At 37.5% G+C, this 23,321-nt stretch overlaps 1 protein-coding gene across 1 annotated transcript in view; it reads left to right on the top strand.

The window, feature by feature from the left end:
- Positions 1-23,321, top strand: part of adcy2a (adenylate cyclase 2a) — a 66,065-nt gene that overhangs the window by 27,459 nt on the left and 15,285 nt on the right. The window contains exons 4-15 of the mRNA XM_062423064.1: positions 12,983-13,132; positions 15,364-15,512; positions 15,642-15,753; positions 18,739-18,866; positions 19,536-19,694; positions 19,935-20,067; positions 20,159-20,335; positions 20,448-20,491; positions 20,687-20,767; positions 21,842-21,911; positions 22,163-22,260; positions 22,500-22,584. Of these exons, the coding sequence (XP_062279048.1) occupies positions 12,983-13,132; positions 15,364-15,512; positions 15,642-15,753; positions 18,739-18,866; positions 19,536-19,694; positions 19,935-20,067; positions 20,159-20,335; positions 20,448-20,491; positions 20,687-20,767; positions 21,842-21,911; positions 22,163-22,260; positions 22,500-22,584 (1,386 nt within the window). The remainder of the gene's footprint in view (positions 1-12,982; positions 13,133-15,363; positions 15,513-15,641; positions 15,754-18,738; positions 18,867-19,535; positions 19,695-19,934; positions 20,068-20,158; positions 20,336-20,447; positions 20,492-20,686; positions 20,768-21,841; positions 21,912-22,162; positions 22,261-22,499; positions 22,585-23,321) is intronic.

The raw sequence follows: 23,321 nt of genomic DNA, 5'->3' as shown, positions 1-23,321 counted from the left end.
AAGTCTGTAATTGTGGTTATGGTGATGGCAGAGGACAAGTCATCATTTATTGTGTTATAAATACAGTATGTGAAGGTTGTGAAGCCCAATGCAGCAGCGCCTTCACAATGTCTATATTCCATTAATGGTTGCCCTTTTGAAGGAAGAGGAAGACGGTCCCATGAATGTCTTAAACAATGAGATGTTACAGTTGTCAGCTATGCTGTTGTACTAATGGACATCCCAGATGTTTCCAGCTTGTAAATGTATTTGTTTAAAGACTGAGGAGTCAGACGTTAAGGCATTTAAACACCAGTTTCAAAAAGAATAATTTTGTGAAATTTTGAAAGCTCAATAAATTGTATGTCTCCAGTTTGACAGTGATGATACCTGACCAGCCTTCTGTACATGATTTTTGACAAAAGATTAAACTCTTTTTTTTGTCTTCTTTTACACCTGTCAGCAGCGCTGCATAACTCACTGCGTGTTCTGTGATAATGTAAAAGTACATTCAGCGTGCCATGGAAACAGCCTTGAGTGCCCTGTTCTTATTTCTGAGGAATATTGGATCCAATAACTTGACTCACTCACTTCAGTTCTTGCAGTAGTGGGGTGCTGGTTCTCATTAAACAGTGACATTTGCCCATAGCAGCTGATAGCAAAGATCAAATGAAAGGCTTGCAAAGGTTCATGGTAGATATAGATGGATTTCTGTAGCTAGGGCTTGAATGTTCAGATCATCACCCAGAAAGAACCAGATGCTAAAGATACTTGTAACTCAGAATTTCTATTCGACTAAACAAACTAGATTATACATCACTGTAAACCCAATGATAATAAACTATTTCAATATTAGGACAGGACTGTACTCCATGACAGAAGTTCCATATTTAATTCACACATTGACCTCTGAGCAAGTGGCATTTGCTTCAGGTTGTGAGATACAATAAAAAAAACTTCAGAAAAATCTACCTGAACCTTAAGTCTTGAATATTTGATCAGATATGTATTCCCAAGGTCAAGAATGAACCTCTATAGTTCACTTTATAGTGTGTGAAGCATATTTAGAGGTGTGCTTTTTGCAAGAAGAGCCCATTTACTGTAAAGCCTATTGTGCAGTATAAATTTAATAACAATAGAGAGAGGGGGGCTGGAGGAAAGGGACAGAATCACAAATAGTTATTTTAATTTTTTTCACCATGTGGAATCGAAAGTAATCTTTTTCATCTTCTTTCTGCCTTCATTCTCATTTTTGACTCACATAGCCTTGCACTTTCTCTTTTCCTCCTAGTTATATTGATCCCTTTTGCCCATTAATTTACCCAATTTGACTTAAAGAAAACGTGTCAGTATCTACATTAATATAACAAAATCACAATCAATTGCACAACATTTTGTAAACTATCTCAGATCCTGCAGCCATAGAGACAGAGAACCAGCAGTGTTTTTGTTACACATTAACATCATTAACAACAGTGTTCAATTAAATTCTAGGAATAGGTTGAAAATAATTACAATGCTAAAGCACTCTAGACAAATGCAGTGTCAGGGAGAATTTTATTTACTCACTTGTAACTTTGCCTATCACAGTTGCTCATTACTTGACTTCACTCTACATACCCTTGCATGTCTTATCCTGTTTGTATTACAGTGCCTAATATTTTTAGTCAAACTAAACCAATTTGAAATGCAATATCCAAGGTTTAGTAACAGTCTGTAGTAAACAGCTATGTATCTTCTTGTTGCACATATTTGCTATATCACTTTTAGAACCACGCTTGTCCCAGATATCCAACTGCATACTTTTAGGTTTTAGGTCTGCTCTTAGTTAGCCTGATATTTTGTCCTTTGCTCTGTGTAACTTTCACAGCAGTGTAATATAAATAGGTGCATGTAAAACACATCTGCATGAACATGTTACCGTGCAAGTTAGGAGACAACGTTACTGTAAGTGACTCAGTCCATGCAAATACATTAGCGAAATAAATGCTGAAGTTATCTACTGCAAAATCAACAATTTTAACAATTTCACACAAACACTAAGGAGAAATACCACCCTTGAGAAAATGGGCATAAATGGTCATTATTAAATGATTTCTGTATTTCCAGCTCTGAAAGGTTGATACCTCCCTCTGGCTCTGTGATATACTACACTGTAATACTATGGCCAGTGATGCAAGCTAATATACAAAGGCATCAAAGTAATCTACCACTAATTTTTTTATGTAGCCTGATTTAATTTGTTCCTTGAAATTAGGCCTTGAATTTCCATTTTGTTGTAGGCCAAATTTGATCAGGAGCCATTTTCATAGTGTGTTGAAATGGAGCCAGGAAATGATGTGTAATGTGTTTCTATTGTGTGTGTGCTCCATTTTAGTGAGTTGGTGAGATGCACTACATACGTACATTATGTCTTCTGCAAGGGCATAAAGTGACTATCTGGCTCAGGTTTAAGGATCATTGGGAATTAATTTTACATCTACAGAATAGTATATACATTAGTTGTGTTATTAGCCATATATGCACAGTAACATTGAACAATATTTATATACATTTGTCTACCCTCAGAGAAGAATTATGTCATTGTGGACATTGTAGCCAATCAGTGAGCAGAACGGCTTTATTTTAATATTATTTTTATAATTATTTTTACATCAGTGTGATAAGATACCATGATTTCTTTTTTATTTAATGTGCTATACTTTATCATGTTATGAAGTATGTTTTTCTATCAGTTCAGATGCATAATGTTCTGCATGTTGTGTGCTTACAATATGCTGTACCTGTACTTTTGTGTGTGTGTGTGTGTGTGTGTGTGTGTGTCAGAGTGTCAGAGTGAATGCATGCATTTTCCTTGTCTTGTTTCTCTGGCAGTAAGCACATGTCGACCCAACTCTTTGTGATGGGAGAGGCTCAGGCTTACAAACTCCTTTTGAGATAAGAGCAGTGAGGCTAGGTGACAGGATGCTCTAAGGTTTATGTGTCAGGGGTAACAACGGCACAGCGGCTAAAAAAAAACTCTTCAGCTTTCTATGTAGCATTTGGCTAATAGATTTATTGTGCTCCAACATTGTGTTCAATCAGCTTGTAAATAGCATACATGCTATTTGGCTTTATTACACTATTTGACATTTTTGGCCCTCCTGAATAATTAGACCAGGGGTATTCAATTAATATTCACTGAGGTCCAATTTGTGAAAATTTCCTCAAGTGAAGGTCCGGAACATCATAATATCTGTGTTATTTTTCAGTCCCTGGAAGTAGCATTGTAGTTCCATCAGCATCTGTGTGTAGTGGGTAGATTGTAGACTTATTAGAATTTACACTGAACTTGTGGGATTCAAATAAATAATAAAATAAATAAAATAAGAATTAAAAAAAGAATAAGATAAATGTTCTTTTCTTATATCAAATAAAGATGGCATTTTAAAATAAAGTGCATTACAAAAAGCTTTTGATTTTGCTTATTAAATCAAGTGCTAAGTTTTAAGCTTAACTTGAACTTAAACCATAAACTTAATTTCACAGCTAATAACTTTATAACAAAACATCTCAACACATGAACTATTTTCTACGTGTGTATCTCACTGACAGTCGAGTTTCTCCATGTGTCTGAATGCAAAGATTTGATTGGCTGCGTCATGTGAGAAGATTGGCTATGCACAGTGGTCTGTGAGTTTCCGAGGGCCCCGCCACTTTTACCGTAATAGCTGGAGAAGTTTCGCCCATTAAAATAGAAACTCTTGGACAAAATTTAACAATCCTCAATATTTCATCAGTTACAGGTCAGGATATGGATAGGCCTATTAGTGACCTCTCAATTAGACAATTAAATTGGACATCTAATGCAAGATTTTTTTTTTGACGTTGTGATTTGTTCAGGGTGCAGAGATAAATAGATTTAGCCTGCAGTAAAATCACATTAATGAAAATGCTAAAGCTATGTTGTCGATACATTGAATAAATTGAGTTTGTTGATATTTTTAGGTTAGGGTTAAAAATCTTTTTTTTTTTAAATGTCAAAAATAATGCCAAAGCCCATGCTGCCCACAAAACATTTTACTGTACTGAAGTTATACTAGTCAGATTCAGATCATCTTTAACCACCCAAATTATAACAAAAAATGTTTTCACCAGCTTGGCTTAAAAACACTAAAATAAAAACCCTCATGGGCATTGCTTGATAATACTACATTTTACCAAATACAGCTATGAAAGCACTTAAAAAATAAGTGGGCATATGCAGGAAGACACTAATGCACACATCACACACATTTAGTCCAACATTACTGATACCTGGGGTTTTTAATTAACTCTAGTTTCAGATCATTTATATCATTCAGACTCACTCAGCATCTTGGGAAAAAACACAAGCTCATCCTACCAGGGATTTTTAAATGTCAGCCATTAAATGTGAACACGCTAGTGCATTGTCGGAGTGTGCATACAAATTCCCCAGGGGGTATTAAGTGAGAAAGAACCATGCTGACATCTTCACTTTATCAAGTCCATTAAACTTTATAGTGCTGGCTCATTGGAGCCTTAATGAACCAGCTCATTTATTGCAGAGGTGAAAAGCCCCCTGCTGGGTGTAGATTTACGCACATGTAACATTTAGAAACATTCAGTTTCTTCAGTTACTTTTTCCTGCCACATTTCTATATTGGTATTTTTTCAACACTATATTCATCTCTGTTTCTAAAAGATGTGAAGAATGATCTGGCAAGTCATTGTAAAAATACACTCACAGAGTGCTTTATTAGAACACCTGTGCAATTTAATGCAATCTAATCTAACAACTCTGCCATAAATTCTATTTTTATGAGGGTTAAAACTATTTAACCTGGGTTACAATATGCACTTTAAGTCTTTTGTTGACATAATTCTTCTTTGTATGTTTAATTTCGGGTCGTAGTAGGCGGTCGTGGTGTACTGGAGTGCATTAAAATGAAAAATGTTCCTAATATTTTGTTTACACCATTAACCCCCCCCCCCCAATTCTCTTGAACAAGAAAGTGTGTCCAAACTCCAAACTTGATTGGAACTGTACATGAGAGGGGAGTTTTTATTTGTTCTTTCAGTACTTCTTTCTGTGCACATGGTGGTATAATAACAGGCATAACATTCTGCATAGGGCTTAGCTAGTATCTGATACTGATAATCCCAGAATTTACAAGCATGGCTCAAAGCCCTGTAGAGGCCATCCTCACCTAACCCTTCTGTTATCTATAATAGGGTACCAATGAGATACGGATGATTCGCATGGCCGGTCAATTCACACAGATGACCTTTGAGATGGTCTTGATGCTGTCTAACAGATGTCAGCTACAACAGACACACCCATGTTCAACTCAACAGAATGTCATCTGTCAAGCAGTTCAAATATTTTATCCATGAAGGCAACCTCCACTGTGTCTGCAGACGATACCAGGTCTGATTTGGCCCATTGTATGAGGAGTCTATCAAAACATGTTCAAATAAGTTGAATATGTTGAGCTTTGCAGCATGTTGAATATCAAACTTCAGGTTTTGCAGCATAAATAGGATAAACTGCAATAGGGGTACACCCCACCAATCGTTGTATTCTCATTATGGAAAAACCTTTCTGTACACAGGAAGAAGAAAATCAAACTTGTGTGGACTTGCTTTTTAAAACCAGTAGGGAAAGTCTACAATTTCCGTGTACCCACAGCTCGACCCCATCTCCACCATCTCCATCCAAGTAATAATTTGCATCTGACATCACATGTTCCTTTTGAGCACTGCAAAATGGCAAACGGGTATTTATAGCAGATGTTTTTGGGATGTGTAGTGCAAGAACAGTTCTGCTTCAGGCTCACAAAGACAGGATGAAAGGGTAGCTGATTGTATTTTCAGTTAAATACAGTTATGTTTTAGATTGAATTAAAAAGAGATTATAAAATAGTGTACACAATATATGGACCTCTATGAGCCATTTTATAAAGCAACATACAAAGGCCCCAGTCAATCCTTATGTGCCTGTTTTCAGTCGTTGTATGCTTGTTTAGACCCTGTGCTCTGAACGCTATTCTGTAGCACACTGATTGAGTGTTTTGTCAGACTTTGAGTCAGCCTTTTAAATGTAATGCCTTTAATGCAGACAAAATAATTCTACTTGTGTGTCTTCTTTCAGTGTTTGAAATTGTTCAGAGAGGAGATAATACATTCACTCGCCAGCAAGAGCGATGTCTGTCCCAAATACAGTGAATAAATGTGAAAATAAAGCCAGCCAGCAGACCACACTCATGCACATGGCCTCTGCCCTTGCTGTTTGCTTTTGCCAAATAAAAAGGGGGAGACAGGTACATGGTTAGTGTATTCACAGCATTTAATAAATTCATCTGATATATATATTTAGAACAGCGTATGTCTGGACATACAAATCAGTTTTCTCAGCAAGGATACTATATCCATTTGTACTTTTCATTATGAGTATTATTGTTTGTGTCTTGTTTGTGTAGCTACTGCACACTGCAAGTCCTAGTTATGAAACATTTATTGGGCTGTGCTGATGAGTAATCACTGTCTTGTTATTCAAGATGGAGCAGCAGGAAGTGTTGTGTTTCTGCTGTTAGCGAAAGGTAACCATGTTAGCACTGACACTGCCAGTAGATATAGAAGACAACTGTTTGTGACATTCTGTGAGAAGTACTCCTAAGTTTAATTATATTACGTATGCAGGTACTAGTCAAACGTTTAGATGCACTTTCTCATTCAAGTGAGTTTTTTTTTTTTTTTTTTAACAGAAGTGTACCTTTTGTTGTCGACTGGGTATAGGCTGATAGTTCAGCCAAATGCTATAGACTTCCAGGAAAAGGAAAAATACATGATTTGCACAGTTTTGTACTTCTGTTGTGCTTTTGTTTAGTATTTTGCCGAAATAAAAAATGTGTTCTGTGTTCAAAAGGTCACAGGCTTATTGTCCAGGTGCAGTAATGTAAATCTGTTGAGCACATTTACGTCAGATAAGAGAGAGAGCAAATTGCCAGTGGTCACTGTGACAATAAGGTTACCATTATGCTGGAGAGAAAGACAAGAGATGTGAAAGGAAAATTGGTGAGAATGAGATGAGGCTGGCAAGCAAGAGAGAATGGGAAACTGCACAAAACAGTGTGAAGTAGAGGTAGATAATATTCTTTTTAAAAATACATTGGGAGGGGGACTATTAAATTGTCCATTTGCTATAAATTGCGAAATATTGAGCTCAAGGTTATCAGGGCTCCTGGGTCTTTATACATTCACCTGTCAGCACTGGGCCACATCTGATCATAATAGTTCCTCTAATGGAGGTTCCTGTGTGGAGCTGCCACAAGGGATGCATGTACAGTCCCCTCCAAAAGTATTGGAACAGTGAGGCCAATTCCTTTACTTTTGCTGTAGACTGAAAACATTTGGGTTTGACATCAAAAGATGAATATGAGTCAAGAGATCAACATTTCAGCTTTTATTTCCAGGTATTTACATCTAGATCTGATACACAACTTAAAAGATAGCATTATTTGTAACGGAACACCACATTTTTAGGTGAGCAAAAGTATTGGAACATGTGAGTGACAAGTGTGTTTTGTTGCCCAGTTGTGTCCTATTAAATTGATTATTCAAACAATAAATAGCGCTGAATGTCTACGCTCAGTTTTATATTTGGGTTTTGCCTGTGCAGACTTAGTTAATTATAGTTAGAGGTGTAACCAACATGAAAACCAGAGAGCTGTCTATGGGTGAAAAAAAAGGAATTGTGAAGCTGAGAGAAAATGGAAAATCAATAAGAGCCATTGCACAAACATTGGCCATAGCCAGTACAACTCTTTGGAATGTCCTGAAGAAGAAAGAAACCACTGGTGTACTAAGTAACAGAAGTCGAACGGGTAGACCAAGGAAAACAGCAGCAGTTGACGACAGAAACATTGTGATAGCTGTAAAGAAAGATCCTAAAACAACTGTTAGTGACATCAGCAACAAGCTCCAGAGGGCAGGAGTGAAGGTATCAGCATCTACTGTTGGCAGAAGACTTCATGAACAAAAGTACAGAGGCTACACCAGAAGATGCAAACCACTCATTAGCAAAAAGAATAGGAAGGCCAGGCTGGATTTTGCCAGAAAGTACAGAGACGAGCCTCAAATTCTGGGACAACGTTTTATGGACTGATGAAACAAAGATTAACCTTTACCAAAGTGATAGAAAGGCTAAAGTTTGGAGAAAGAAAGGATCTGCTCATGATCCCATACATACAAGTTCATCTGTGAAACACGGTGGAGGTAATGTCATGGCTTGGGCTTGCATGGCTTCTTCTGGGACGGGCTCATTAATCTTCATTGATGATGTAACACATGATGGCAGCAGCAAAATGAACTCAGAAGTCTACAGAAACATTTTGTCTGCCAATTTAAAGGAAGATGCAACCAAACTGATTGAGAGATCCTTCATCATGCAGCAAGATAATGACCCAAAACACACTGCAAAAACAACAAAGGAGTTCATCAGGGGCAAGAAGTGGAAGGTTTTAGACTGGCCAAATCAATCTCCAGACTTAAACCCTATAGAGCATGTATTTTACCTGCTAAAGAGGAGACTGAAGGGAGTAACCCCCCAAAACAAACAACATCCGAAAGAGGCTGCAGTGAAAGCCTGGAAAAGCATCACAAAAGAAGAATGCAAAAGTTTGGTGATGTTAATGGGTCACAGGCTTGATGCAGTTATTGCAAGCAAAGGATTTGCAACTAAATATTAAGTCTTATTCATTTTAATCTATTTTAAGTCTGCTCACCTAAAAATGTGGTGTTCCGTTACAAGTAATGCTATCTTCTAAGTTGTGTATCAGATCTAGATGTTAATACCTGGATATAAAAGCTGAGATGTTGATCTCTTGTCTGATATTCATCTTTTGATGTTAAACCCAAATGTTTTCAGTCTACAGCAAAAATAAAGGAATTGGCCTCACTGTTCCAATACTTTTGGAGGGGACTGTAAATGAAAAGCCCTGTTCTAAAAAATAAATTAATAAATAAACAGAATGGACTGCACTTCCCACAGATTGCAATTTGCACTCTGTGGGCACAGTGAAAAGCTTTGGTAGAGAAGGCGTTTATCTTTATGTGCCATATTTAACAAAACAATTTGTTGTTTTCTATTCTCTGCTGTTATAGTTGGACAGTGACTGAAAAAGGAGGCAATGTAAGAGATGAGTTCCACCCACACAGAAGCAATACAATTGCTTTTACCTTTATGAATGTCTTCTGAGCTTCTTTTTTTTCATCTCTTCTTTTAGTACCATCCCCAAGTCTATTGAACCACTGAATACGATACAGCATTGTAAGCGTCACATTAAGTGTGTGCCAAACAGGTATCAGTGATTCCTCTTTTATTGAGATATCTGTTGAATGAAGAATCCAGATGATGAATATTGCCAATTGGAAAACATGACATACATCTGGCCACAACTTACATCTGTGTTGTGGCTATGTGAAACTGAAATGCTGTTGAAAAAGCAGCAAAGTGTCGAATGGATTAAAAGAATGTAAACGTCTTTGCTAATGGTGTTGATTCTCACAGCTTGCGGTTACCAAAGTCAAAACAACGTATCCTGTGTACAGTGACCTTTTTAGGATGTGTCAGATTCAGCTTTACTTTGTCAGACTTGGCTCACTTTTCATCAATTAATAAGAGAGAGTGCAAGTGAGCAAGTGGAATTTGGTACTTTTTATGTAATTCTTTGTAGTACTGTTGGATCTCGGTGCTGCATTTGACACTGTGGATCACAGTATACTGTTGAACAGGTTGGAAACTTGGGCAGGACTCAGCGGAACAGTCCTAGAATGGTTCAGGTCCTACTTGGAAGAGCTGAGTTATTTTGTGACCATTGGAAGTTATGAATCCGATCGAGTGGCTATGACATGTGGCGTTCCTCAGGGGTCAGTTCTTGGACCCCTTCTGTTCAGTCTATATATGCTGCCTTTGGGTCAAATTCTGCAGAACTCTAATGTAGACTATTACAGTTATGCAGATGACACGCAGATATACCTAGCACTGTCCCCAGATGACTACAGTCCAATACAGTCATTGTGTCACTGTTTAGAGCAAGTAACAAATTGGATTGAACCAAAATGTCCTTAAATTAAATCAGGACAAAACTGAGGTCATTGTTTTTGGCAATAAAGAGAAGAGGATTGCCGTCAGTAAACATCTCGAGTCACTCTCTCTAAAAACTAGGGACCAAGTTCGAAACCTTGGCGTGCTGATAGACTCAGATCTGACCCTCAGCAGTCACATCAAATCAATCACCAAAACAGCCTTCTATCAGCTTAAGAACATATCCAGAGTGAAGGGTTTTATGTCTCAAACAGACCAGGAGAAGTTGATTCATGCTTTCATCTCCAGTAGACTCGACTACTGTAACGGTCTTCTGACTGGACTCCCACAAAAAAGCATTAAACAGCTGCAGCTCATTCAGAACGCTGCAGCTCGAGTTTTGACCAGAACAAAGAGATCAGAGCAAATTACTCCAGTTCTAAAGTCTTTACACTGGCTCCCAGTCAGCTATAGAATAGATTATTCTCAAATTGCATGTTTTTTTTTTTTTTTTTAATTTCCATTTCTTACTGTTACATGTTGGTTTTATGTAAAGCACATTGAGTTGCCATTGTGTATGAAATGTGCTATATAAATAAAGCTGCCTTGCCTTGCCTAGTAATTCTTTGTTTATGTAGTTCTTTGTAGAGTTCGGCCTAAAACTGAGACCCAAACCCGGACCGTACCTGTGCCTTTCAGACCCGATCTGATTGAACCCACCTGGTACTGGAGATACCAAAAACACACACACACACACACACACTGCAGTCAACTACCAGCATTTAATACTATAGTATCTCAAAATAATAAATTATTTGGCTTACCAGTTAGTAGATTCTTAACCTTTTCTGAATATCAACCAGATGAAAATGGATGAACGTCTTCCCCTTTAATCTGTTGTCACAACAAGGTCAAAATGTTTCCACACAAAATGGCTCGGGCCAGGATGCTAAACTTTACTTGTGTCTAATTCTGTGGTGTGTGCTGGATAGCATTTTATGGGAAATGTAAGCTCAAATATAGCTTAGACTGCACAGCCTCAGGACCTCCGAAATCATCAAGAGTCATGCACTGGGGACCATGAATGTCTGTACAAAGTATTAATAGTAATCCATCCAATAGCTGTTTGATGTTGTAGTCTGTGTTGCCATGGCTGCCATGCAACCTACAAACCTTGTGCTAGATGACACAGACATGACAGACTATTGAGTGCTGACATACACAAACACAAATGGATCAAGGTGAGATTAGGGTTCTCTTCACTGTTTATACAGTGGAGGCCTCTTGGAAACCTGAGTAACTATCTTTTATCACTGTATGGAGCTCCTGTATTTAAGGTCACACCCTATAACAACTGCTGTAAAGACAGACAGAATGTAGTGCAGTATATATTATGTATATATATGTATTCTGTCTAAGGCTGCAAGTAACGATTATTTTCATTATGGATTAATCTGTTGATTATTTTCTTGATTTATCAATTAGTCATTTGATCCATAAAATGTTAGAAAATTGTGAAAAAAGTTCATCACTATTTCCAAAAAACAATAACGAGAATGTCTTGTTTTGTCCTGACCAACAGTCCTGAACCAACCTGAAAATATTCAGTTTAATGTCATAGAGGACCAAAGATAAGGAGAAAAAAAAATTCACATTTTAGAAGCTGGAACAAGAACAAACAAGAATGACTCAAATAATGTATTAGTTATCAAAATAGTTGGCAATTTTTATGATGTTGGAGTCACTTGTTTATACTGAAATAATGTGAATTTTGTGACCGACATAAAAATAGAAGCACCAAATCTGGACATATCACTGCCTTATTGATAGACATCAGCAAGATTGACAGATATCGGCAATAAGAAAAAAGATTGTAGTGGCACAAATTAGAAGAGGATCATTGTTTCAGTTAAACTTCGTTCATCAACCTTTTGCAGTGGTCATCATGTTAAGTTTCACATTTTAAACTTCAGCTCTTGATATTCTTTACTAAACTGAGTTTGGATTTATTAACAAAGGTGTAGCAAACTGTGAGAGGAAGTATTGGCTACTTGTCATTAAACTACTTATCACTGTAACACAATAATATATGAAGTTGGACTGTGATGAACAACTGCTTTGACCCTGTAGTGAGATTTGGTTTTGCTGTAATCAAACTTGAGAAATGTATCTATTCTAATCTATTTATATAGATGAGAATTGTGGTCACATATTAGCTACTGGATTTATTAATGATCTACTTTCCATCTCAATTTTTTTTCTCATTTCCTCAGAAGGATAGGGAAGAAGTTCAATCCAGCCACAGTAAAGCAGATGTGGGGAATACATAATTCTATTTTTAGCTAGTAAACAACTTAGCAGGGACAGTAAAGGCAGGGACAGTCTAATTGTTTTTTTCTTAGCATTGTACTGTATTCCTCTATCTCGGAGGTGATGAACGTGTGGAAACTGTCTCCATTCAATAAATGATTCACAAGAATGAATTAGCCAGTGTTGTTTGTGGATGCCACATTGCCTCTGCCTTTCAATATAGCGTGCAGCACTGGATGTCAATGTCACAGCATGATCTTAGTTGTCAGGGACTTGTACCCTTGAGGAAAAGCTTTTGTCCTATTTCTGGCTTTGAATCCATGTCATGAAAATCCATTAACTTCTCAGGACTCAGAATCATTAAGGTATATTACAATTTCCATGTTTGAAGATGAACATTTGATTCATAATCGAACCTGAACAGTTGTTTTGAAACTGTTTCCACTGGAAATAAAATGGCATCTACTGTAGCTAACACACCAACAGGCAGTAAATGGAGAGTATATTTCCTTTAATGGCTTTGTTTGTTCTCTTTCAAATATATGCCAGGTGACTTTTTTTGTATTAATCAAATATTACCTTTGTCTTTCCTCTCTTACTATACAGATTTTGGCCAATATTATTATTTTTATGTGTGGCAACATGGCGGGGGCGTACCACAAACATCTGATGGAGTTGGCACTGAAACAGACTTACCAGGACACCTGCAACTGCATAAAGTCCCCCATTAAACTGGAGTTTGAGAAGAGACAACAGGTAAAGTGATCAATAAGTCTAAATGAACTGAATGCTAGTGAAAGTCAGGCAGGCATTGAGTGATTGAACAGTAGTGATGTTGATTCCAGTAATTAATCATGTTTAGTGAAAATGTGCATGAATGTATTATGTAAGACAGATGAGGAGGGTGTAGCAGTCATGATAATGATGATTATGATTATGACAACAATGTCTGTAAGGCAGCAAATGAATGAGTCAATAAATCCATTTCATAGCACAATCTTGTGTTAAAAGTGGGAGAATAATATTTAATCCAGCGTAAAATAACTGATGTTGTTTGTTGTAGTATTTTAATTTAAATGTTTTCACTGCAGCTTCTTGCATTTTAAAGCAGATTTTTGTATTACCAGTGTAGATGTGTCACATACAATTGTGCTTAACTGTGGTGGTGCTAAATGTTCAATCTGCAGGCGTGTACTTCATACAGTATCTGCTTCCTGTACTTGTAGGATTTTACCTCAAAAATGTGTCAGTGGTGGAATGGATTTAGCTCTACATTTAGCTGTCTGTGCTTGATTCCTGTGGTTTAGGAGGGGAAGGAGTCCACAGGGGATTGGTGTCAGGGGTTGCCTTTTTACAGAATGTGGCAATTGTTAATGACCTCAGTTAGTGTGATGATTATGTTAAATCCCTGGAGCATGCCACATGTGCCAAACTCTCTGTAGTAAAAGCTGTTTAGCATTCAATGTCTGCTGGTTGAAACCTTTGCAGTTGAATATGGATCTGCTCAAGTCTAGCTGTGTACATTATGCGTTGGTAACTTTTGGTAACTTTTTCAAAATGAAATTGACTGATGTAAAGCTATAACATTTGTTAAATGTTGTCACACAAAATATCTCACAATGGACTAATGATTTCCACAAATCTCATGGTAGTGATGGGTCTTATTTTAATATGAGTAAAGGAAGGTACCTTCTCCTTTTCTTTTCCTACTGTGCATAATTGATAAATACAAGTATTACAAATATATTTCTCGTCCCACTGAACCTGCCTGTCTTTTCACATAAATCTGTTGAGCTTTTAAAAAATATATATATATTTTTTTTAATTAAAAAAAAGGTTTCTCAGACAACTTATTTTCATGAACTTGTTGAATGCTGCCTGTGCTTTTCTCCTTTGGTCCAGCTGCTTACATGCAGCGTTGGTTCCTGCAAGAAGTTAGCAAGGTGTTAAGACTTACTGCTGTGAGAAGCTTGGGTGTAATAGGCTTTTTACTAGAGCTGCTGGAGTTGTAGCTTTTGGGCAGCTATTGCTTTTCAGTCAGATGATGGTAAATCCAGTTATTGTGAAAGTCCAGGCTTGGGGTGGAGTTGTTGTCCCTATGGTTAATCCAGCTTGTGTTGTTACTATTGCCGTGAGTAAAACTGAAAATGCTTTGGGTGGAGCATTTCGCAGTAGCCCTGGAGTGCTGCTGCTGCCTGCAACAGATGGTAGTAACTGTGCAGAGACACATATCTCTTGGGTGCTCAGCGCACTCATAATATATGCTGTTTGCTGCACGCTTTTATCCAAAGTGCCCTGCAGTACAGTGAGTGAGTGCATACATTTTTGGTATGAGTGGTCCAAGGGGAACCATGTGAATTCATCATAACCCCAAAGCCCATGCAGTGTTTGTTAGCAGCCACCATGGGTCTCTTCTTCATGTATCTGTGTGCCTCCCTAGCAATGCAGAGAGATGATCAATGGAGCAGAAAACATGTCAAGTAGGAGGTGACATGGACTTAATTAAGTGTTTTCTATAATGCTGGATTTCTCCTCACCCAAGCTGGGTTTTATTTGCCAACTGCTGGACAGGTTGGATTAGAGTAAAACCTAAAAGAGATGCTACCACTAAATAAAAGAAAGGTTGTGTAGCGAATAGGGGTTGAGTCTGTCTTTTGGTGGCTGGAAATAAAATAATGAGCAGCGTCATACTTTTTCTTTTTTCTTTTTTTAAAATTTGATCATTACTTTGAGTTACAGGAAGTCAACCTGACACGATCTAGTGCCCAATTAACTGCCACTCAGCAATAATGGAGGCCAGTGCAGCTTTTTGTCTTCTCCAGTCATCAAAGGTTAATGCTTCATAATTAAATTAGGACAGAATTCAATTAAATATCATTTTGCAGAAAATTTTAAAATTTTGCAGGGACAAGTCAAGGTCCGGTTTTTATCTTTTGATTACATTAACAAATCATCCCTGTACGACTTCTTCTTCTTTGTGTCATCAGGAGCGTCTCCTGTTGTCACTGCTTCCAGCTCACATTGCCCGTGTGATGAAAGCTGAGATCATCCAGAGACTGAAGGGCCCAAACTTCGGCCAAATGGAGAACACAAACAATTTTCACAATCTGTATGTCCAGAGACACACTAATGTCAGGTATGGATTATTTACCTGTGTTTACCAAGCAGTGACCAAACAGTACTTTACAGTATTTGTAGAAACATATGTGAGACAAACTGTTTTGTATTATTATAATATATTATATTCCATCTCTTCTATTTCTAGTATACTGTATGCTGATATAGTTGGATTCACGCGGCTAGCCAGTGACTGCTCACCTGGAGAGCTGGTGCACATGTTGAATGAGCTGTTCGGCAAATTTGATCAAATTGCCAAGGTAAACATTTCATTATTTGACTCTGTCACTAAATAACACATCCTAACAAAGTTCAAAGCAAGCATAAATACTTTGGGAATGTTTGTTTATTGTTCAAAATGTCTCCTCTAGCAATGGTAATTAATTATTGAAATAATTTAATAATATTTATTTATTATAGTATTTGCTGTGCATATAGCATTGATTTCTGACTGAAACCGATGTCCTAACTCATTATAAGACACATTAATTGCTCATTTTTCTTAGTCATTGGAGGGCTACTCCATTAAACTGTGTCACACCTAAAAAAAAAAAGAAAAGAAAAAAAAGAATCCACTTTAAACATCGACCACAATACACACAAACACACTGTGCAACACTAAATCTCTTTGACTTACTGCATTATGAATTACTATCATCAAATATGTTCACTGATTGTTGTCACATGCTTTTTGGATTACCAAACACTAAACAGTTTGCCTGACTTGTCTTACTGTCTGATTACTGTCTTCAGAGTTAAACACACAGACAGACTTCACTATTGCAAGCAGTGCCTGTTGCTGGCACTAACTGCTTTAATTTTTAGCAAAGCTGGCTAGCCAGCTTGCAATGCAAGACAGCTATCCAGGGGTTTCCTTCACCAAAAGCAGAATTCCTGAATTAATTCAGACAATATGCCCCTTCAGGACTACCTGCTGCTCCATAAGGAAAATTGAGGTACTATCAAACTCAAGGAAGGTACCCAAAGACTTTCTGAGAAGCTCCAGCAAAAATACTTTATTCTGACAAGATTACAGCCATTACTTTGGCTGTGTTGGATCAAGCAGCTTGTTCTGTTCGCCAACAACCCTCAGGCCCCCTCTCGATCCCCACTCCTATTGGAGTTGCTCCCATCACCACAAACCATCACAGTAGCCCCACTGTTAAGCCAGCTGCCTCCTTGGCACCACCTGCATCTAAACAGCCAAACCAAGGGATTCACTTGGCCTCCCAGCAACCAGCCACCTATAGTTCTAACAGACCCGTTAAGTGGAGCAGACCTCCTAAAACACCTGGCGTGCTTGTGGTCAGATCATCTATGGTGCGTCATGTAGCAGTTAACTCTGGCTAAACTGTTTATTACTCATCACTGCCCTGCTTCTGCTGTTGGCATGAACAGTTCAGTCTGTTTTCCTCCATCAACGTATTGTTATTATTTAACATTATTTAAAAAATGGATTTGTGAATCAATGAATATAAGAATCCTGATAATTATGTGAATTTAGTTAACAATTAGTTAACAATTAATATTAAAGTCTCATAGGCCTGCCAGCTGTCATTTACATATTAGGTCTACATTGCCCAAGACTGACAATAGCACCTTCCTTGTAATTCTAAACTTAGCATGACTACATACAAGACCCCTCTTTTCAAAGAGTCTTGTATGTAGTCATGTCCATTGTGTCCATTGTAGTAGTCATGTCAATTGTGAGAATTTTAGACCTCAGTAGACTGTATCCCACTAACTAAAACATGGCTTGATCAAACTGGAAAGATCTCATAGAAACAACCTCTCCCAACTACAAGACCCCTCTTTGAAAAGAGGGGTCTTGTATGTAGTCATGTCCATTGGGAGAATTTTAGACCTCAGTGGACTGTATCCCACTAACTAAAACATGGCTTGATCAAACTGGAAAGATCTCATAGAAACAACCTCTCCCAACTGCAGTTTTGCACATTGGACTTGAATTAACAGGACAAATGGAGGGTTTCAGCTTTATATATAATAACGTTAAGCTGTAAACCACTTCTTTTGGTGACTACCTGAGCTTTGAACTTTTCGGTTTGGTTGTTAAGTCTTCATTTCTTGCCACACTCCTGACTGCAGTCAGACCTCCTAGGTAACCAGATGATAGTTTGCTAACTGTGCCTGCAATACGATCTGGATCTGGTCAAAGCTTCTTAGATCCTGTTCTGTGGAGTGTGAGTGACGTGAGTGACAATGGCTACGGCTATTACATGCACACAGTAGTGCGATTATAGCCAATACTGCGATAAAGAAATGAGTGTGATTTTGCCGTTTACATAGTTGTGAAGGTGACAACCCACTTTAATAATCTGTTTACATGTATCATATAGTTAGTTTGATTATCTAGAGAGTTGTGACACTTTGTGTACTTATATTCTATTATGTGTTATATTCTATTATGTTCAAGTCAATAATTAACAAACAAGAGCTCTAGTTAACCAAACTGCTTGTTTGTTTTTCCATGCGATCATAAGTAAGATCGGAGTAAACCACATATCATACTGCAATTATGCTTACTTCATCTCTGAGAATATCACTTTAACATAATCAGAGTATGGTGTTTACATGGGTTGTGCCTTACTTGCTTTATTGCCTTAATCACATTATAATCAAATATTAGTGTGCATGTACACGTGAGCAGTGTTTTTTCAGAGGCTGAGTGTTTTGTTATTATATTTTATTTAATATGTTACCTGTTGCTGTATGCATTTCAATGTGAAGAACATTCAGTTAGCCTGCAATAAAATGTTCTAAATAAATAAAATCGTCTTAAATAAACTTTTAACATTGTGATAAATCTGGTTTCCATGATGTAGTGTATCCTGTTTTAATGGTCACTTTTATTTCCTCCATGATTTATTTTTCTTATTAATACAAACACATGGTCAAACATGGATATTTTTATAAATATAACTGATAAACATACTGTATCAACTTTGATATCAGCAAAGACCCTGTTTCTATACTAAAAGTTTCAAAGGAGATATTCACACATCAAACTAATCTCATTCATCTCAGATGCAGGTGATTTGGATAGTATCACTTCATTCTTAAGAAAGGAAGACTAAAAATAATATACTAAATAAAAGTAATACTAAACAATTTGCAGTAATTGAAATAATTAAATAATAATGGTCTATAAATGAAAGTAGCATTTAGCAACACTGATTTCTTCTATTCACAGTTATCTGAGCCTATGTCCCATCTTTTATATGCAGGAAAATGAATGTATGCGGATAAAAATCCTAGGTGACTGTTACTACTGTGTATCCGGCCTTCCAGAGTCCCTGCCGAACCACGCTAAGAACTGTGTCAAAATGGGTCTGGACATGTGTGAAGCCATCAAGTAAGTCCCAGTTACTTAACAGTACTATTAAAGTGCAACAGCCCCTTTAAAAAAAAAAAAAAAGTACCTCTTTGCTACTGTACATCTTAATCAAACCAAAATCGATTTTATCATTGATGTCAAAATGTCTGAGCTGAAATGCAGTGGATGATTCAGGGAAGGACACATGAACAGCAGCAATATACTGCATATGCATTAAAACTTGATGCAGAAATTCAAAGCGTCCTATGGTGCAGAAAATTTGCTTCATGCTGATTCTTGTATCTGTTAACTTGTCTACGCCCTGAAGGCTCTCAAGGGTCTCATTACACTTCTGGAAATTTTAGGTACTACTTTTGACTACCTGCATTTCAAAGATTATGAGGATATGCCTTTAAACACAGTGCTTTTTGAACAGCAAGTACTTGTTAACCATTAGCTCCGATGTAGAGTTTTGTGTTTTTTTCAGTGTGAAGTCTGATATAAAGGGGCAGGCTGCTGTGACAGAACTAAAGAAGAGACAGTGTTTTCATGTCCCTACTAAGTTGACTGTTTACAGATTAATACATGAGTGTGATTGTTGCAAACATTTAACCAGCCTACTGGCTCTCTTTTCTTACAAGATAGTAGTATGGGGTGATGACTTTTCTGTTGCACCACATTAATAAGTTTGGTTTTGATGCATGACAGGAAAGTGCGAGATGCCACAGGGGTTGACATCAATATGCGTGTTGGCGTGCATTCAGGAAATGTCCTGTGTGGTGTGATTGGACTTCAGAAATGGCAGTATGACGTTTGGTCACATGATGTCACGCTGGCCAACCATATGGAGGCCGGAGGTGTACCAGGGTGAGTGAACTGGAGGTAAAATAGAAGCACTTCTTCCGTTTGCATAAGGTGATATTACATGAGATTGTGGTGTTTTTATCAGTGCTACTTTGTGACACCTTTAATCTTCAATACATTATCCAAAACTGTTCTTGTCTGGGGTGTTACTGTCTGTATTTGCCGAAGGAGATAACAAGATCCTATATTAATATTCATAGAAAACCAGATCTTTTGTTAATATTCACAACTATTTATTGCTAGGCGAGTCCACATCACCTCAGAAACACTGGAGCACTTAAATAGTGCCTATAAGGTGGAAGAAGGGGATGGACAGGAGAGAGACCCCTACCTGAAGGAACATGGAGTCATGACTTATCTGGTCATTAACCCAAAGGTACAGAGGCACGCACCTTAGGTTTAATAAAATAAATCTTTTTAACATTAAATAAAATGCAATTAATGACAAAGTTTCCATGTTTGTTCAGGTGGAACGTTGGAGTCCACAGCATCATTACCGACCCAGACACACCTTAGATGGAGCAAAGATGAGAGCATCAGTCAGGATGACCCGCTATCTGGAGTCCTGGGGAGCAGCCAAGCCCTTTGCCAACCTACATCATAGAGACAGCATGACTAATGAGAATGGGAAGATCAACACCGCTGTGTGTAATGTTTGCTACATGTACTGTATGATGTGATTGAAGTGTGGCTTCAGGTGTGTTCAGGTGTAGTTTGTAACTTGTCTCTCTCCTCTTCCTTCGTGTGTCTGTCTAGGATGTGCCAATGGGGCAGTATCACTTCCAAAGGAGATCAGAAAGGCAAGCTGCTCGTTTTTACAGCCCCTGCATAATTTCCTTCAACAGGATTATGCCTGTTAATCTTAACAGTAGAGAGGCAGTCGACAAGATGTTTAATAAGACTAGACTTCTGTTCAAGGCTTTGATATGTGTGACTAATATTGTATGAAATTAAAAAAATATCATGTCTCTCTTTCTTCTTTTTTCCCATTAAAGGACAAAGTCTCAGAAGAAACGGTTTGAGGAGGAACTTAACGAGAGGATGATCAGGACCTTTGATGGGATAAATTCACAAAAGTAAGGGTTATTTTGCAAACATGTTATTGAATTTAATATTATCATGGCAAAAAGTAAACTATATGCAGAATGTTTGGAAAATGATCCTAATGCTGATAAGATATGCTGTTTGTCAAAAATTGCAGCTAATGAAATGTGAATGTTAGGACAAATTACGGTATGTATTCCATCAAAGAGTAACACCAGGATGGAAATCTGTGTTTCTGCTGCCGTCTGTGGTTGAACATTTAAAGCTCTGTTTAACCTCTGATCATCACTGGTGGGTGTGGTTTGGTGTGAGAAAAGTGCTCTGTTGCAGCTGTAATTGCACCCAACAGTGATGTCATTGAGTTCCTTTAGTACACCACTACATCACTACAGCAAGATGATAAGAAAAGATGTTCGGTGTTTGTTATGATGCTTTTTGATTTCAGGAGAAGTTTACTCTATATGTCAATTAAACATTCTCCACAAACATATGATCTATATGATTACACATCCTATTTACTTTAACAATGCCTATATTCTCCTTTTTATCTATATCAGGGGTTTCCAAAGTCTGAGACTGTGGGCCTTCATAAGACAAAGCTTGGAAAAAGCCCCCACTTCCTACCCCCCTATACCCCCACCCAACAGCAGTTTACTAGCTGAGTTTTGCCTAATTTCTAGATCCCTATGGAATCATGATAACGTTATTTGATCCTGCAGACACTCAACAATTAAGATAAGATAAGATATACTTTAATGTCCTGTCAGGGAAATTTGTCTTGGGCATGATTGAGCCAAGACAGCCTGTTAATGCTGTTTGACACTTCAGACTACAGCAAATACATAAAAAAAGACTGTTTAAAGACATTTATTAGTTTTGACTCTGGGAAAGTGGGAAAAACAGTAACATTCACCTAATCTATCTCTGAACTATCTCTTTAAACAAATCACACACATTTAGGCTATTTTATGTGATTTCCTCTTGATAAATAATATAATTACTAATGTAATATTTTTTTCACTTCCATTCACTGAGCCTGAACAGTTTGGAGCCCCAAAGGGGAGGCCCACCTTTGATCTGTACTATAATGGTTTCTATGCTTCCAGACAGTGGCTCAAGTCTGAGGACATCCAAAGAATATCATTGTTCTTTCACAACAAATCCTTGGAGAAGGAGGTAAGAGACAGCGCAAGTAAATTGGCATCATTCACCCCCAGTGGGTATTTACAGGTAGGAGTAGTTGTTTCAAAGAGAATCATGGAAAATATTGTTACTGCTTTTCTTTTGCCTACACTTAGCTTACCCTAAAATCTTGCAGGAGGATTTGTGGTGCAGAATGTGCAGTTGAAGAATTTTTGAAGTAGCTTGAATATCAGTTCTAAAGGCCTTTTGTTGAAATCTGAAAACCTCTCTTTTTATTCTTTTAGTACAGAGCAACAATCTTGCCGGCCTTCAAATACTATGTCACCTGCGCCTCTTTGATCTTTTTCTGCATTTTCATTGTGCAGATTCTCGTCCTGCCAAAGTATGTGTGCTCTATATAACATTATGCTAGAAATAACATTGCTTTTATCATAATTAACTCTGTGTTGATGTGGAAAAAAGCATGTGCATTTATTCTTATGCAATATAAATGACTGAGCTAATGTCTCTGTGCTTTCACATAATTTTGCGCAAAGGCTAGTGTTTCTAAAAATGTTTGCACAATGACATTAAACTTCATGAACTAAACTTGGTGAACGTGATGCTTTATCAATTTTTTAGGACAACTGTCTTGGGAATATCCTTTGGAATGGCTTTTCTTATCCTTTCGTTGATCCTCTTCATATGTTTCATTGGACACTTCCTGGTGAGTGCCATGTTTATCTTTTTTTGAAACCTTTATCTGATCATGTGTATGTTCTCTACTGTCCTCTTTTTGTGCTTAATTGCCATTGCCATACCAAAGGCACTTTAGTGGTTCAAATGCCCCTCTGATCAGCTTAACAGCCCCTTAAGAGCCCTTGTTGTAAAAACCCTGACCCTGTACATAAAAGAGGTGCACTGCCCCTTTGCTCCTTAGAGTCTGTGCACACCACTGCTTTGTTGGATACTTTGGAAGAAGAGTATTCTCACACTTTCAGGATATATAAACATGCATAGATCCAGAGGTTAAAATGTTATATTAAGAACATTTTATCTTTGTCTTTGTGGATGAGTTTTTTTTTTTGGTTTGGCTGTGTTTTAGCACTAAAATGTTTTGGTATATATCCTGCGATTTTTGCTCTGCAGCTTGACATATTTTTGCTTTATAAGAAAGCACAGGCACTCGTGTTTTAAGATATTGCCTCTGAAGTTATATATAACTAACTACTGGAAAATAATCTAGGGCTTTAAACGCTGCTACGTGATACTCACTGTCTAGTAAAAATAAATGAAAGACTAGAAAGGTACAGCGATTTGAAGGGAAGAGAACAAAGAAATGGGTATTAAAACATTAAAGGAACTTTAAAATTTTATAAGCCACAGGGCTATACAACCTATTTCACCCAATGTCTGTTTTTTTGGCTCTGAACTGTGTTCCCTGTGGATGACGCTCAAAAACAA

The sequence above is a fragment of the Scomber scombrus genome, chromosome 7, assembly GCF_963691925.1.
Source record: "Scomber scombrus chromosome 7, fScoSco1.1, whole genome shotgun sequence".
Lineage (NCBI taxonomy): Eukaryota > Metazoa > Chordata > Actinopteri > Scombriformes > Scombridae > Scomber > Scomber scombrus.
Note: the sequence above shows the minus strand (reverse complement) of the source record. Positions and strands in the feature narration are given on the sequence as shown.